Below are 14,890 nucleotides of genomic sequence, written 5' to 3' on the forward strand. Positions count from 1 at the left end.
TAATAACAGACACAGACAGAAATCTCAGACAAATATAAAAAATAGATATTGCTACTGTTTTCAGAAGGAAATACGCAACAGATGCATACTGAGAACAAAGAATCATCAGCATCCATGTCTTTCAATATATTAAAGAAAGAATTGACAGGAAAATGGGGGAATATGAAGTTGATCTGAACTCCTAGTTATCTCCAATTAAAGTTACTTTCCTTCATTAATAACTTCATCACTTGCCCATCCATCTGTCCACACAGTAAAGATTTGCTTTAACAATGACTAAACCAGAATAAAGCGAGCATTAATAATTTCAGTGTTGCACTTGGCACTCAAGCTAATGAGTTATGTATTAAATCAGTATGCAGTCAAATACATCTCATGAAAAACAGGTCAATCTAAATTTAAAAACTAGTCTGTGCTTCTAAGAATAAGAAGACAGGTGTGTTAGCGTTCGAATTTCTTTGGTGTTTTATTTTTAAATAATAAATATGTGTTGTTATGAATTAATAATCTAAAAGCAACAGTGCCAATTGCATTAAAAGATTAATGCTGGCAAGAAGGAGCAAATTAAAGACTTGGAACCAATTAAAGGCTTTGTTACATCTAAATAAATGCAAATAATACTTTCAGTGACATCATACAACACAACTCTATTTTAGCTTGTTGCACAAATAAAAAAAAGTGATAGAGTTTATTGAGTAATTTAAAGCTCAAAGTGTGCTTCTTTTATAACAGTGACTTCAATAATTTTCAAGACATTTTAAATTCATGAACTTTACTGTATTTATGTATCTCTCTGTATATAAATTGGGAAGTGACAGGCTCCGCAAAGGCATGAATAGTTAACTCTGCAGAGACAGAAAGACAGAATTTACCATTTACAACTTCAAAACAAATTTTAAAAAAAGTTTTCAGCAGGATTCTAGGAGTCCTTTCAGACAGACTTCCAACAGCATTCAAGGTACGTTGTGAAAAAGGAGAAAATAAATACAAAATCAAAATCATTCTTCTGTCTCAAAGCTGCAGCTTTTAGAAGATACACTAGTTAAACTGCAAGTCTCATGTGTGAGGTCAAGGAATAGCTCTGCAAATTTCTACAAATCCTTTACTTCTCACAAGATAACAGACGAGGTTACTGTTCAACTGGCAGCAAATCTTTATTGACTAGTAAATATTCCAATACACTGTGCTGTAGGATTTAGGCACCAACAGGCCTCCTCTACTGCATTCTCCATGTTCTAGTGAAGAACAGGGTTTTATTTCTTTCCTTTTTTTAAACTACACTCTAAATATAACTTTGAACAACACTTTTGGTACCAAGAGCTTGTGGAGCAAAAGCAAAACATTAAATAATTCATTTTTTCATCACTTACATGACCCTGTTTATTTGGAGACAAGTGTACCACGGGATCTTGTCTCATCAGTCTTCCACTGGGGCTCTCTCGGAAGGATGGCAATACTTTTGAGACTGCTGGGAGATGGCATGTTGGCTCTGCAACACAGCACACAACCATGGACTGAGAGAGCAGTGTTAAAAGTTAAGAAAATGTGTAACCTCACTTTACACTGCAATTTTTCCGACACTACCTTAGCCAAAAACGGGTACATTTTCTGATGGAACACAGGGAAGGAAGTAGGAGCCCATTCCTGCCTGGTATAAATCATTAAAGCTTCATGAAAAACCAGCTGCCACATTCTGACTTTTGTTAGAACACCCTGGATGGTTTCATGTCCCCACTGTCCAACAGCCCTGTATCAGATAATTAAAACAGCAGACTATTCACTTTCACGGGGTATTGACACTGGATCTCTAAATGTGTGATATATGCCAACAAAAGAATTAGAGATTGAACACCCACATTTTCTTAAACGGCATTCTATGCAAGGCAGGACAATAGCAAAAGTCTACAGTGATCACTTAAATGAATCCATTTTCCCCAGTACAACTACTGTTGCTGCAGAGCTAGGAAGTGGCAAAAGAACACAGCAACACAGGCTTCCTCTGTAAAGCAGAGGTGTTTTATTGCAGAATTAGACATGTTTTTATAGATTGGTTTAGAACCAAGCACAGAACCAAGCTTATCTTGCCTTTACAAGAAGGCAACACTTCTTGTAAACATGCCTTTACCAAAACATCATGTTCTTCATGCACTCTCCTGTTCACAACGCCAGGTGCTAATCTTAGTTATTAATTCTTCCCCTTCTGTTTTCCTTTGAGTAGCTTGGGAAAACTCAAGCTGTGTTTTTCCCTGATTCTCACCAGTATCCACAAACTACTACACATTTCTTACCAAAGTTGAGTTAACAAACATTTTCTAATTGAAGGGAGTGAGGGGAAAAAAAAAAATCTCTTGACAAAATACTGTCTTAAATATTGCTGGCTGTGAATGTGGCAACTGCACAGATCTACAAGAGGAATACTTATTAAACTAAACTTGACAAAAGTGAATGGAAGTCAAATCACTCATCTTACATGGACACTCAGAGGAGCACACTTTGCCAATAAAACTTACTTTCCCAGGAGATCTAGAGGGTGTTCAGACACAGACTGTTAGGTAGGTAATTGCCTTCTCACAGCTCAAGGTCAGTATTTTAAAAGAATCTCTCTCAGTTATGAGTTTTTACATATACTTCTACATATATTCTGCACTTCTAAAAAATGCTCTTTTTGAGTATGTGCTTACAAACATTAAGTACTTAACAAAATCCATTGTAAAAAGCAGTGTTTTCTCCAACACAGCTACCATTTATTCATCTTTATCTGCAGCATTATGAGCTTTTTAAAAAACAAATAAAAGTTGAGTTTTTTAAAGAATAATAATGGTAATTCCAGTAATATTATCATCAACTTGATTTCCCCTGGCAAGTGGTAGCAAGCAGTGTTGGTGAACACAGAACAAAGGTGTTCTGTAGGAAAGGATAGGCCAGGAAAGTGTCAGTGTGTGGATTCACTATACATAAAGCTTTACTTACCCTAAGACAGATTATCCCAAGTGGAAATGTACTTATTTGTCATAAAACCAAACTTTCACCTAGACTCACCAGATTGACAGTAAAGTCTCTAATTGGAGATGCAGTTTCCAACACTGTGAAAGCAGGACAATACACAAAAGATAAAATACAGGGATTTTATGCCACTTGCTCATCCTTATGTGCATTTCTCATCCTTTGCCAAACACTGGAGCCATTTCTCCTGCCATAAAATTTTTCCTGCTCTTTCTGGCCTTATTTATTCTGCTAATATGTTGACACCTCACGCTGTAGAACAGAACTTGCTGGCAGCTCCACTCAGTGCCAGCACCAACACCCAGCTGCTGGTCTGCAAAAGATCATTTTTACTTGTGCCATTACCATCACACAGTTTCAAAACATATATGATTAAAATTGTTCTGTCAAAATGAGAACTGCAGACCAGTATAATCACGGTTTCTTATTGAGAAGTATGGGGAGATATGGGAGAGAGGAACTGACAGATGGCTTTGATAACAAGGCACAGCTTACTGAGGTTGTGAAGGTGTGTGAACCAAGAACATCTCCAGAATCAGAGGCTGGCAGCATATGCCTTAAATTCCTTATCTCACTAAAGTGTATTTTCTCTTGAGCACTAGTCCATTTGTATAGTGATGCAGTAAAGTGATGCAATAAAGAAGTATGGAATTGTTTAATTTAGAGTAAAAAAAAAGGTAGAGAAACACAATCTAGCACCCTTGGCCATGGTCATGATGTTGGAAAAATGCTGTTTGTAGATAGGACATTTTCACTGGTGTCAGCCTTAGTGGTAATCATTTCAAGTCAAGCCACAGCTGTAGCAAAAGGCCTATGTGCAAGAACTTCAAATGAAGGCCTAACAACATCAATTCTCAATTCCTAGCTGTTTTATGCAGTTAATATGTTCCCTCAGCTGACAGCTTAATTGCCACGTGCAATGAAAATGTATACCTCTGTGGAAGGTGATTACCTACCTATAGATTTACTTCACTATTTAAACTTTAATTGCATTTTTTCCATTTTATACATGGTATTTTTATAGCTTCAATGATCAAATAATCAATTTGCATTTATATTGCACTATTTGAAAAGGAAGCATCACAAACACTTTAGACAAACTAGCAAAAATTAAACTAAGTCAAGCCACTCAGTAGAGCAGGTAAGGTCAAACAGGTTCTCCACAGCAAGACAAATTAATAAGTGTGCCTGCCCAGCTGCTTCTAAAAGGACAGGGTGTTTCAGGGTAAGAGCATTAAGGCAGATTTAATCCCACAATCAAATAAGGAAATGAAATCAGCTCTTCCTCAGGTGATACTCATAGGTCTCAAGGATGCAGATTGCAGAAGCTTCAGTGCATGCTCCAGACCTAATTATTCATCCTGATGAACAAAACTCACTTTCAAAGGCGCTGAAAGCAGCGCCCTGGGGGGGCTCTGGGTGTGCCAAAGTGACCCAGTGCCAGAGTGACCCTGCAGAGCCCCCAGCCCGTACCCACCCATCTGGTCAGCGATGCTGTCCTCGCTCCTCTGCCAGCTCGGCGTGGATTTGCCGCTGCCGCCCGTGTCCGACTGCGTGTTCTGCCTGTCAATGGAAGCGGGGGATCTACGGCTAATTCCAAACCTGTTCTCCCCAAAACACAAAGCAGATCATCATTTTAAATACACATACATCTCACACAAGTGAAAAAAAAGCACTTTAAAGAAGCCAGTGTCAAACAACAGGGCAAACCAACGCATAGCACAAATGCTTGAGGGCTTTGTAATGCTTAACCATTTCATTTTTGTGGTAGCTCTCCAGATCCATTTATCACCTTGAATGCATAAGATTACAATACACATTAATCTATTGAGCATCCTTGGTCAAGAACAACTGGTTACAATACTACAATTGAAAAAAAAAAATGGATCAAAAGATCAAGAAAGAAAATTATGAGTTTTTATTTGCACAGATGTTTACATGAAAATGTGACCAGACTGTTACACGGTTGTAGGAAACTCACCATCCACAGTGAGTAAAATGTAAAAGTTTGGATGAAAACCACATAGGCAAATGAGATGTGTTTATCAGGAAAATATGGGATCCTTTCAACTACCTCAAACTAGTCAAAGAAAGCATCAGAAAGCTTGTTGGGACAATCCCATGGATCTCAGCCACTTCCCTGAGTTGCAGCCAAGAGGATAAGGTCATACCTCTGGGTGATGCAGACATATATGCCAACACCATGGATTTATGTAGGACAATATTAATGCTGCCAAATATTTTAAATAAGTCTCTATAAAGTCGGTTGTCGAGTATGGATTCCCAGATCCTGAGGGTTATAAATTCTGTAAATTCTTAAGTTATTTGATCATAAAGTAATTTGAGTGGATTAGTGCAAACTAAATATAGCGGTAAGAAAGCAATGAGACATACACCTATTACTGTAAAAGAAAGCTCAATGGACTTTTTAAATCCTGGCAGATTAGGCAGATGGATTTCAGAAAGATCAATAAGACAGAGGAAACTCAAGGAGAACAAGCTAATGACAAAAGAGACACACAGTGTCCCTGTGCCACACTGAAGCCTACATGCCTCATATGTCTAAAAGCCTGTAAGACTTTAAATCTACAGTTCTGTATTACACATAAATCACTTATAAGTCTGTAGGAATTATAACTGGATTCAGAAATAGCAGATGAATCATTAAGAATTCATCAAGAATAATGAATTTCTGGGATTTTTTTTTTTTTAAATCAGACATACCCTGAAGGAAAAAGAAAATCCTCCAACTCTACATGCACAGAATAACACACAAAATAATTACAAGCTGATATATCATCTCTATATCAATGAATTTCTACAGCTGTAATGTCTAATAAAATGAGAGAAAATAAAATACCCCAGCTGTGCTCTCTACTCACTCTATGAGCTACAGACTGCCCCACACAACCTCCAACGTGAGACACCTTCCCAGCTGTCAGAACAAGCTCAGTGTGGTTTTCCCATCTGAAGATCACACACTTGTTAACTCAAACAAACCCACCACAGCAACCTTATATGACTCAGAACAACAAAATCCCACTCCCATCCTCAAAGACAAGCAGCTGGAACACGCCTGTAACGTGCAGCATATATTGAAATTTTGGCATTCTAAAAATTCACCTAAACATGATCATACTTCCCTTTTGTTCACTGCTCCCTGCTACAGTCAGCACACATTTTGATGAATTAAAAATAGTAAGGAAAACCTGTATATATCTGCCTTCTGAATATAAACAATTTACATTGAAATTATGCAAAAGTAATGTTTTTCCTTTTCTAGTCACACAGACTAAATAGGATTTCACTTATCAAATACCTAAATTAAACATGGTGAACTCAATACCAATTCAAGATATGTATAAAAAGTCTAAACACAGCATTTCAAAGGTGATTGATTTCTTAAACACTGATCTGTGGTCTAACTTTTAAGATTTGTAAACTAACTCTCACAGGAAGAATATATTTTCATGATAAAATAGCTAGAAGCTGGCATCTAAAAGAAAAAGCCAAACTCCAGACAAATCTTGGTGCAATGAATTTGCACTGCATCAATATTTTGCTTTCTCCTGTGATGTCCTCTTACCTAACCTCCATAATGTTCATATGTATATAAGCTGTCAAGCTATGTATGATTAAATTTTACATTCTAGTCATTTGTTGTAGACACAATAGTGAACCCACAAACACAGCACAGGTAAAGAGAACACACATATACACATCAAGATCAATCTGGATATTCAAGGGCAGTGAAGTTTTTGCCTAAACCCAGCTTAGATGTGGATCAATAATCTAGAGGCAGCAATTAGTGCTTGTACTAATATCTTACAGAGGCTGGGCTCACCCACTCTTCTGATTAGTTAAATTTCACAAACCTTCCAATTCTGTCACACTGTGTAACAATAAATAAATGTACACACAAATGGTGAGGTTGAGATTTCCTGCACTGGGAAATCTCAGAGAGTGGCATACCTAGAGCACACTGGAACATGACCTCTGGAGGATTACCTTCAGGACAGGGCTCCCCCTTACTCCAGCCCCCATTCCCTCTAATATCTTACCAACTAAATGTTACAATCTCTCTCCCCAATTTCAACAATACATTGCAGGGTAATGCTGACCAGCTCTCCCTGGGACACCAAACATCATTGCAGAGATGGCCTGAACCTGCTTCTTTAGACCAATCTCAACAGAAGATGCACATGGAACTGCAGTGGTTTTTAGTAAAGGGACAGACATAAAATTCCTCCTTGAGACAAGAAAAACATTCCTTCCCAATCACATTTTTCATGCTTTCTATTTAGCCTGGTGGATGTTTGGGAAGCCCTGAGTAAGTATGACTCATGTGTACAAGGACAGTATGAAAGGCAAACTGCTTTTCTTATAGGAATGGAATAGAATAGTAAAATAATTGAAGTTAAGCAATTTGGCTTAGTTTAAAAGAGTATCCAATAAAGAACATGTAAAATTCAAAATTTCATTATTCCATTTAAGCTGTGTTTCTTTCCACTGAATTAAACTTAAACCCCAAAATGACAGTATAGTCAAGGTTTCTAGGATACATCCCTTTGCTTAAACAGCAAAGTGCTTGAAGAATGCTGCAGTGAACATACGTGTATTATTAACTCAAAAGACAGAAAAAGACACCCGGGATGGGTGCTGGCGTGCTCTGAGGACAATTCAAAATAAACCTTCAAGTGTGTCTGAAAATCCTTTCTTACTCAAGCAGTTATGGTTGTGATGGTCTAAGGACATATGGCAGCAACACCTTTTTTGTAGTGCAAATGACATAGCTGGAAAAGAGCAAACAATACTGGAAGCACAGGCTGCTCATCAGAATTCAAGGTAGGACAGAAATGCTGGTGGTGTGATGTGAATGAGCCAGAAAGTCAATAGAGGATAAAGAGGTTAAGTGCTTTTTTCCAGCTGCAGAGCCCTGGACACACCTATATCTAGTGTTTCCTTAGAGCAAAGTTTAACAGGTTTAAGAGCTAATCTCCTGATGTCAGTAGGACTTAAGCACAAACTAAAACAAGGACCAGAACAGCCTGATAGTGTCATGAATCAAAGCCTTCATGAAAGCAAGCAGCAGAGAAGAGACTGACTCCTCATAAAACCTCAAACTGAGCTGCAGAAAGGACAAGGAGGACACATCTTCAATGCTGTGGAGCTTAAATAAGCAGTACTTTTTCAAACACATACTCAGAACAGTGTTCTTTGGATTGACACAGAGCACCTAGAGGCAAAAAGACAATGCCTCGTACTAAGCAGCTCCTGACAATGGCATTTAATGGTACTAATAATATAATTTTTAAAACAGAGAGAAAGATATTTCTACTATATAAAACACACAAACCAAAATGAATAACACACAATGACCTACAAAGTACTCAAGAATACTTCAGAGGAAGGATTTGCAGTGTGAACTATCAGCAGTTTTGCCCCGTTATCTTCTCTATAGGAAGTAATTTGGAATGTAGCAGCTTTTTTGCTGCCAATTATTTTTTTCTCTACTTGGAGATCTTGGATTTATTGGTCCTTGTGGTGCTCTCTGAAAATGATACAGATTTAATTTCTTCCTCTACAAGTTGCCCCTTACATTGACACTTCAGAGAGTTTGAAGATTTCTGGAAAGTGGAAGCCTTAAGACAGAAGGACTGTGAATATGTGAAAAAGAAGGTAGCTGTGGATTAATTAGCACTTCTGTGCCTACACATCTAAGTCTTAGCTGCACTCAATACTACTTTGCTTCAACTATTAACTGACTGCAAAGTCCCAAACCTATTACTTCTTTTATTTTACAATCTAAACCTGTGAAAGGAAGCAATTTGCCACATGAAACCCGAACCTTTAATGAAGGTTTTTAAATATATAAAAGTCCCTCTGTGTAGTAACCTGAGCAGCTGTAGACTAGGATCAGAGAGAGTGCTTAGGCTGCAAGGTAAAAATGGAAGCAAGGGATTTTTAAGGGATTTTTTTTTTCAAGAACCATGACAGTGATACTTGAAAACAGTCATGGTTTAACGCATGTAAACAACAGCTGACAGGAGCCTGTGTAAGCGCTCCTTGAGTACACATTGCAACAAATGGAACAGAGAACAAAAAAATCTGCTGAAACAGAGTATGTAAAAAGTCTGGTGCCTACCCTTCTGGCATAGATTTCTGTCTGTACGTGCCTCCAGTAGAGCCAGTGTCACTGGAGGAGGACAAGTTGCTTGGAGAGTTCCGGCACTGCTGTGATCTCGCTAAGGCGATGGAGGAAACGGTGACGTAGACGTCGGAGCCAGGGGACAGCCTGTTCAGAGCAAGGGAAGCCTCACATCAGCAGGGCCACACTGCAAGGCACACAGCAACACCCTGCAACTGCCACAAGGGCAAGCAAGGGCATCGTGGAGACAGCAGAAATCCCATCAGCTGAAGGATCAGACATTTCCCCCTTAATAATCTACTAGAAACCATGAAAAATCAACTGTAAAAACCTGGATGCAGGGAAGAAATAAAGAAAGGCCATTGTGGGAATACTGGCACACACCAGGAAAACATCCTGGTTTCTAAAGTCTGTTATTACAGACTGATTGTAAGGAATAATGAAATATGACATTCCTCATCAAAATACCAAATAGAAGAAAATACTCCTAATTCTCATAGCAAACTCTTTCCTAGAATTTAACTAACTGTAATGAGCTGCCTGTGCAAACTCTTCCAAAAGTATCAAGCTTACCTATGCCACCAAACTTGTCCACATTAAAACACAGGGCTAAAAAAAATGCGACACAATCTATACATGCCACCTTAAAATTCACCCTAAAAATTTACATTCTAATATAAAACTATCTCAACAGATCGAGAACTCTGTTTGGAAACACAGACCTGAGTCACATAAAGCCCTCACCTGTCAAAATAACCATACAGCAAATCAATAGTCTAGAAGTGCAACACATGCAGCTGTGCAGAATGGCTGGAAGCAGTAGGTTTATAGTGTCCAACTCATATCCTGCTCTGTAGTCAAAGGCTTTTTTAGATAACTGCTGCCTTTGTGCATTTTGTTTCCCAAACCTCAGCAGAATTCATTGCTATTAGTTGGTTCTTTGTTCTACTCAGTCGTGATGGAAGCTATTCAAAACTTTCGCAATGATTTAAGTGAAGTTTGAGTTATGCTATTCACAAACATCAAACCTCTACTGTGAGCAAAAGCCTTTATTCAGTTGATCTAGGAAAAACACTAATTTGCACAAGTTAAATAGTATTTGAAAAACAGATAATGACTTCAGTGAAACATATAGATAAATTGCCTCAGTACCCAGCTCAGGTCTTGGGCTTTAGAAGATCTTAGCCTAGCCATTTAATCTCTAAAGGAGTGGCAGACTTTAAATTAGCTCTCACCACAATACTGTAAAAACTTGACAAATTTAAAAAATATTTTGAAAATTAAAAAGAAAGCTATTGAACTGATTCCTGTTCCTTTTGTATGCATATCTATCAAAACAGTATGTGTATATATATCTATATTTACATTTATTTCAAATGTACATGGTCCTCCTAAGTACTTTGCAAGAAAGCAGTAAACTAAAAAAATCCTAAAATGGAAAGAGCAGTAGGACTGGATCAAACATCTTGATCATCTGGAATTTCATGAAGTGCATGTAACTAATAGTAACCTTTTTTTCTGAGACAAAAAAGAAATTATTTAAGGCCTAACCATGGTAAGTACTACACCAAATCCAGTAATGCCTTTCTAGTCTACCAACTATATTTTAACTTATCCCACATTTATCACGCAATGATGCTGAAATATTTTATTGCAAAGAAGATGGTTGAAAACTTAAAAACTTGGGGACCCATAAGCCAAGCACTTTGTTTTTTCAGAAGCACTCCTATAAAAAGAAAAAAAATATTTTGCCACACAAAAATGCACTTTCATTAGCATTCGCTTGCCTATAAAGGCACACACATTTAAACTCAGTTATGCTTGCAGAGCAATACACAGTTTAAAAGTATGACCTTTTCTCCCAACACTAAATTACAACTGATGGCAAGGAAACCAATTACTTCTCAAATAATTTCTTTAAAATGATTTCTGGTTGAAAAATCCTTACATTTTCATTTCAGATTCAGTTATGCCTTCCCAAAAAGTGACAGCGCTGTTCAGAAGGAACATCAAGATTTCAGAACTATGTCATGGAGTTCTAACCCATTTACAAAGATGAAAGACCTTGAGGGCTAACAAAATTGTATTATAAATGTGGTCTGAACAATAGAAATGAACAACCAGTCAGGTAGGACATTCTTTAATTAAAGCAGAAGTATATTTTTGTTAGTACAATTCATAATTGCACTAAAACAGACTAATACTATAAGACATTTCATTTTGTGTGAAATATAGAAGAGAACTTTAGAGCAAATTAGTTCAAATTGACTTTCTGAGCTGCTTTGAAATCTTTTGATGAAAGGCATTTCCTAAGACAAAAGGTGTCTTGTGTTGTGTTAGCATTATGCCCTTATAGCTAAGATAATCTGAGCCTTTTATTTATAATTAAAAACCATACTAAAGCAAGCTCTTATCTATTTCAAAAGAGAGTTTTAAGAAGAAATGCCAAAATGGTTAAGTGCATGAGTCCCACAATTGTATTTAAAAATAGGCCAAGCGTCCATTACATTAAACAGATACAATTACATTGCAGTCAATTGAACTGGGATTACCCCATGCATGATTTAGTTCTAACAGATCTAGTTCATCCTGAAAGAACTGGTTGAGACTTGCCAAGTATGGGAAGAACATCATCTTTTGTGAAGGTAGTGAGTGGAATGGGCATACATTTATTTTGTTTAATATGACAACACAGACATTGAAAGATTCCATCTTGCTCTTAATAAATTCATTTCCTTGTCATTAGCTGTAATTTTCCCCACGCATTCAGTATACATAGGTATGTAGCACACACATCATAAGAAAAATGTCAGTCTAGGTCACTTTGTGCCTATGGCCCAAGGCAGTCTAATTACAAGATCATACACAGGTGCCTTTTCCTGTAAAACTGTACAGGCTCAGGTCCTATACTGTACTACAACTTCTCCAGCAAGAGCTCAGAAACAAAGGATGGTCAGGCTGGTAGAAAAGGAAAAATGCCCTTACAGTCAGCGCTGAGTTGGCAAATTGAATTCTTACATTGCTGGAGCACTCCAATGTGATCACTACTGTATTTGTTAATGACAATTTTTCATTTGTTGTTGCTAATTTTAATTTTTCAAAGGCCTTATCTGATTCCAAGGCTCACTATATCTCTGAGCTGAAATCTTCCTACAGCAGCTGAAGTCAACTGAGGCTATAATTTGAATATATAAAATATTAACAAAGCTGGGCACACTTCCAAATATGAGATGGCCAAAATAAGCAGAACAAATTATTAGAACATAATTTATCTCTCTACCTTTGTTCTTAATCTGAAGAGGGCCAAAGACATTTCTTCTAACTCAAGAATTTTGAAAAATAAGTTTAATTAATACCCATGAAGCATTCAGAAACTATAGTAATGGGCACCACTGTAAAACTTAGAGGGGAATTAGGAATGGCATCTTTACAACAGGATTTGAATGTCATCCAGTAAATAAGGGACAGAGTAATGAAGAGGAAAAAAAATACTAAATAGCTCTTCTTTAATGAGCTGCATCCACTGTGTGAATTGAATGAGGCAGATGTCCTCTGTTAAAAGAAATTCTTGTAATTTAATCAAAAGAAGCATCTGACTATACAGTTACACAAGAGTTCTGAAAAAAAACAGCACAGCAAATTTAATTCTGGCATGCTTACCTTCCATGTGTTTGAGTTTACAATCCTAATAATACTGCAAGCCACAACAATTCCCTTCAAACACTGTGTCAAATGCTCTCATGTTTAAAGGAAATCAATCCATTCCATTCAAAAGGGAAAAAAAACCCAGCAATTTTGAGGAAGGGGATAGTAAATGAAACAGAAAATGCAATTATGCTATCATGTTGTACCTTCTCACTTTTTTGGTTTTTTTTTTTTCAACTTGATCAGCACCTTTCAGAAAACACATATTGTAACAAGAAAAGATATAGAGGCAGTTAGTGCGACACCAGAACTATAGAGGAGTTTGTGTATGAAGACACACTGAACAAGCTCTGGCCCCAGTGATTATAGAGAAACTTAACCTCTCTGCTTCACTTCATCCAAACATGAACTACACTGGACCAAGCAATCAGTGATTATTCACTATCCTTCATAACAAAAGAACAAGTAGGAGATCTAGAACTACCAAGATTGGCAAGAACTGGATAAGAGATAGCAGCCACAGCAGTACAGGTGCACCCTGCTCCAGGCAATCCTACACAGCAGACAGCAAGGGGACTGTCAGACCCAGTAGAAAGTCTTCCTTTACACTTGTAAACATTTCCTATGCTTTTCCCTGGTCCCCATTGATGGCCCTTGTCAAACAAGAATGACCAAATCTTGACATGACACAGCATGGCTCTTCTCAGATGTTTTTACATTGCAAGAGTTTGGCCACACAGGCATGCACACCAACAAACCTTTGATTTTTCCACTGCTACATCCAGCTCTAGGTCCCAGAGTTGGTAGGAAGTGTGTGGTATATAATTTCATGTTAGTACATGTTTTAATTTAAAGAATGTTATGAGAACATTTAAATAACAAATCTGGAAACCCCATGAGGTAGGCAGTGCATGTACTACAATGCTGACTTGACAGGTGGCAAGATGAGTACAGAAACCAATTTGTTTATATTTGGAAATAATGTCACTGATCCAAGATAAACTGCAGCAGATTAGGATTTTTAGGTAATATGGGAACAGTTTAAAATAGAATCCACCTGCAGGAATTAAACTATAAACTACAACTGGCATTACTATCACTGTAATGGGCATCATTCCAGTAAGTATGGAGTCTTAGGGCAGGACTGTGCTTCAAAGTCCTCAATATGACACAAAACTAATCAATAATATTGTCCTAAAACTTCCATACTGTGGAATTTTACTACCAGTGTGTGACTGCAGTCATGCCATAGTGAAGTTTTCCATTTGGTTTAAAATATTGACCGTGCTCAGAAATTTTCTCACTAAGAGCCTTGAGCTTTCATCCAACAGTACTCAACTGCAGACTGAAGTGCTCAAGTCCAGACTTGGGTCTTCAGCATGTTTTGATCACTGATGTCCACACTTTTTCAAATGTCTGTCAAATCAAGTTTTAGTTAAAACCAGTCCCAGTTTATGACAAATTAATTAAGAATAAGTTATTATCTACCATTATCTCCTCTCCCTTCCTCACACGTTTTTTCTTGATATAGTGTGGAAACCAAGTGTACAAAACACCTGAAAATTGTGAGGAGAGGGGGGAAATAAACAAAAAAAAAACCAAAACAAACAAACAAAAAAAAAATCAAGCTCTATAATTACATGTTTTCCAATAACATTAGCTCTGGTTTACTTCACACATATGTGGTTTATTGTTTTTTCCTTAACATATCCTTCTGATATTCATTCTGGGTTATAGGCTATATAGGACCCCATGGACTCATTAATATTGTGAAAGAAGACATAACTTGGAATTTATTGAATTTATATTATTAGATTTTTCAGTCTTAATGTTGCAGTAACATTAGAGATTTATTTTAAGATTTATAAAGTTCTGTGTTATTTTTCCTGCCTACCAAAACCCATCCATATCAATAATGACTACATTCAAGGATCTGGGTACTGAGAAGATCACAGAAAATAAGCTAGTAAGTTGGATATATGAATACAATCCAAATAAGGCAAATTTAAATACTCTGCTGGTTACACAGGACTGGGCATTTGTCTGCCTTCTCAGAATGAGGGACTGTCAGGCAACATTCTCTCCCACCTATAA

General features: G+C 37.3%; 1 protein-coding gene across 2 annotated transcripts in view; it reads right to left on the reverse strand.

The window, feature by feature from the left end:
• The window catches only part of SIPA1L1 (signal induced proliferation associated 1 like 1), a 200,891-nt gene that overhangs the window by 20,380 nt on the left and 165,621 nt on the right, over positions 1-14,890 (reverse strand). For both annotated transcript variants that reach the window (XM_056492556.1, XM_056492555.1), the window contains 3 exons: positions 9,149-9,298; positions 4,481-4,605; positions 1,371-1,489 (listed from right to left, as the gene is read on the reverse strand). In XM_056492556.1, coding sequence (XP_056348531.1) covers positions 1,371-1,489; positions 4,481-4,605; positions 9,149-9,298 — 394 coding nt within the window. The remainder of the gene's footprint in view (positions 1-1,370; positions 1,490-4,480; positions 4,606-9,148; positions 9,299-14,890) is intronic.

Source organism: Oenanthe melanoleuca, chromosome 5 (genome assembly GCF_029582105.1).
Source record: "Oenanthe melanoleuca isolate GR-GAL-2019-014 chromosome 5, OMel1.0, whole genome shotgun sequence".
NCBI classification, from domain to species: Eukaryota; Metazoa; Chordata; class Aves; order Passeriformes; family Muscicapidae; genus Oenanthe; species Oenanthe melanoleuca.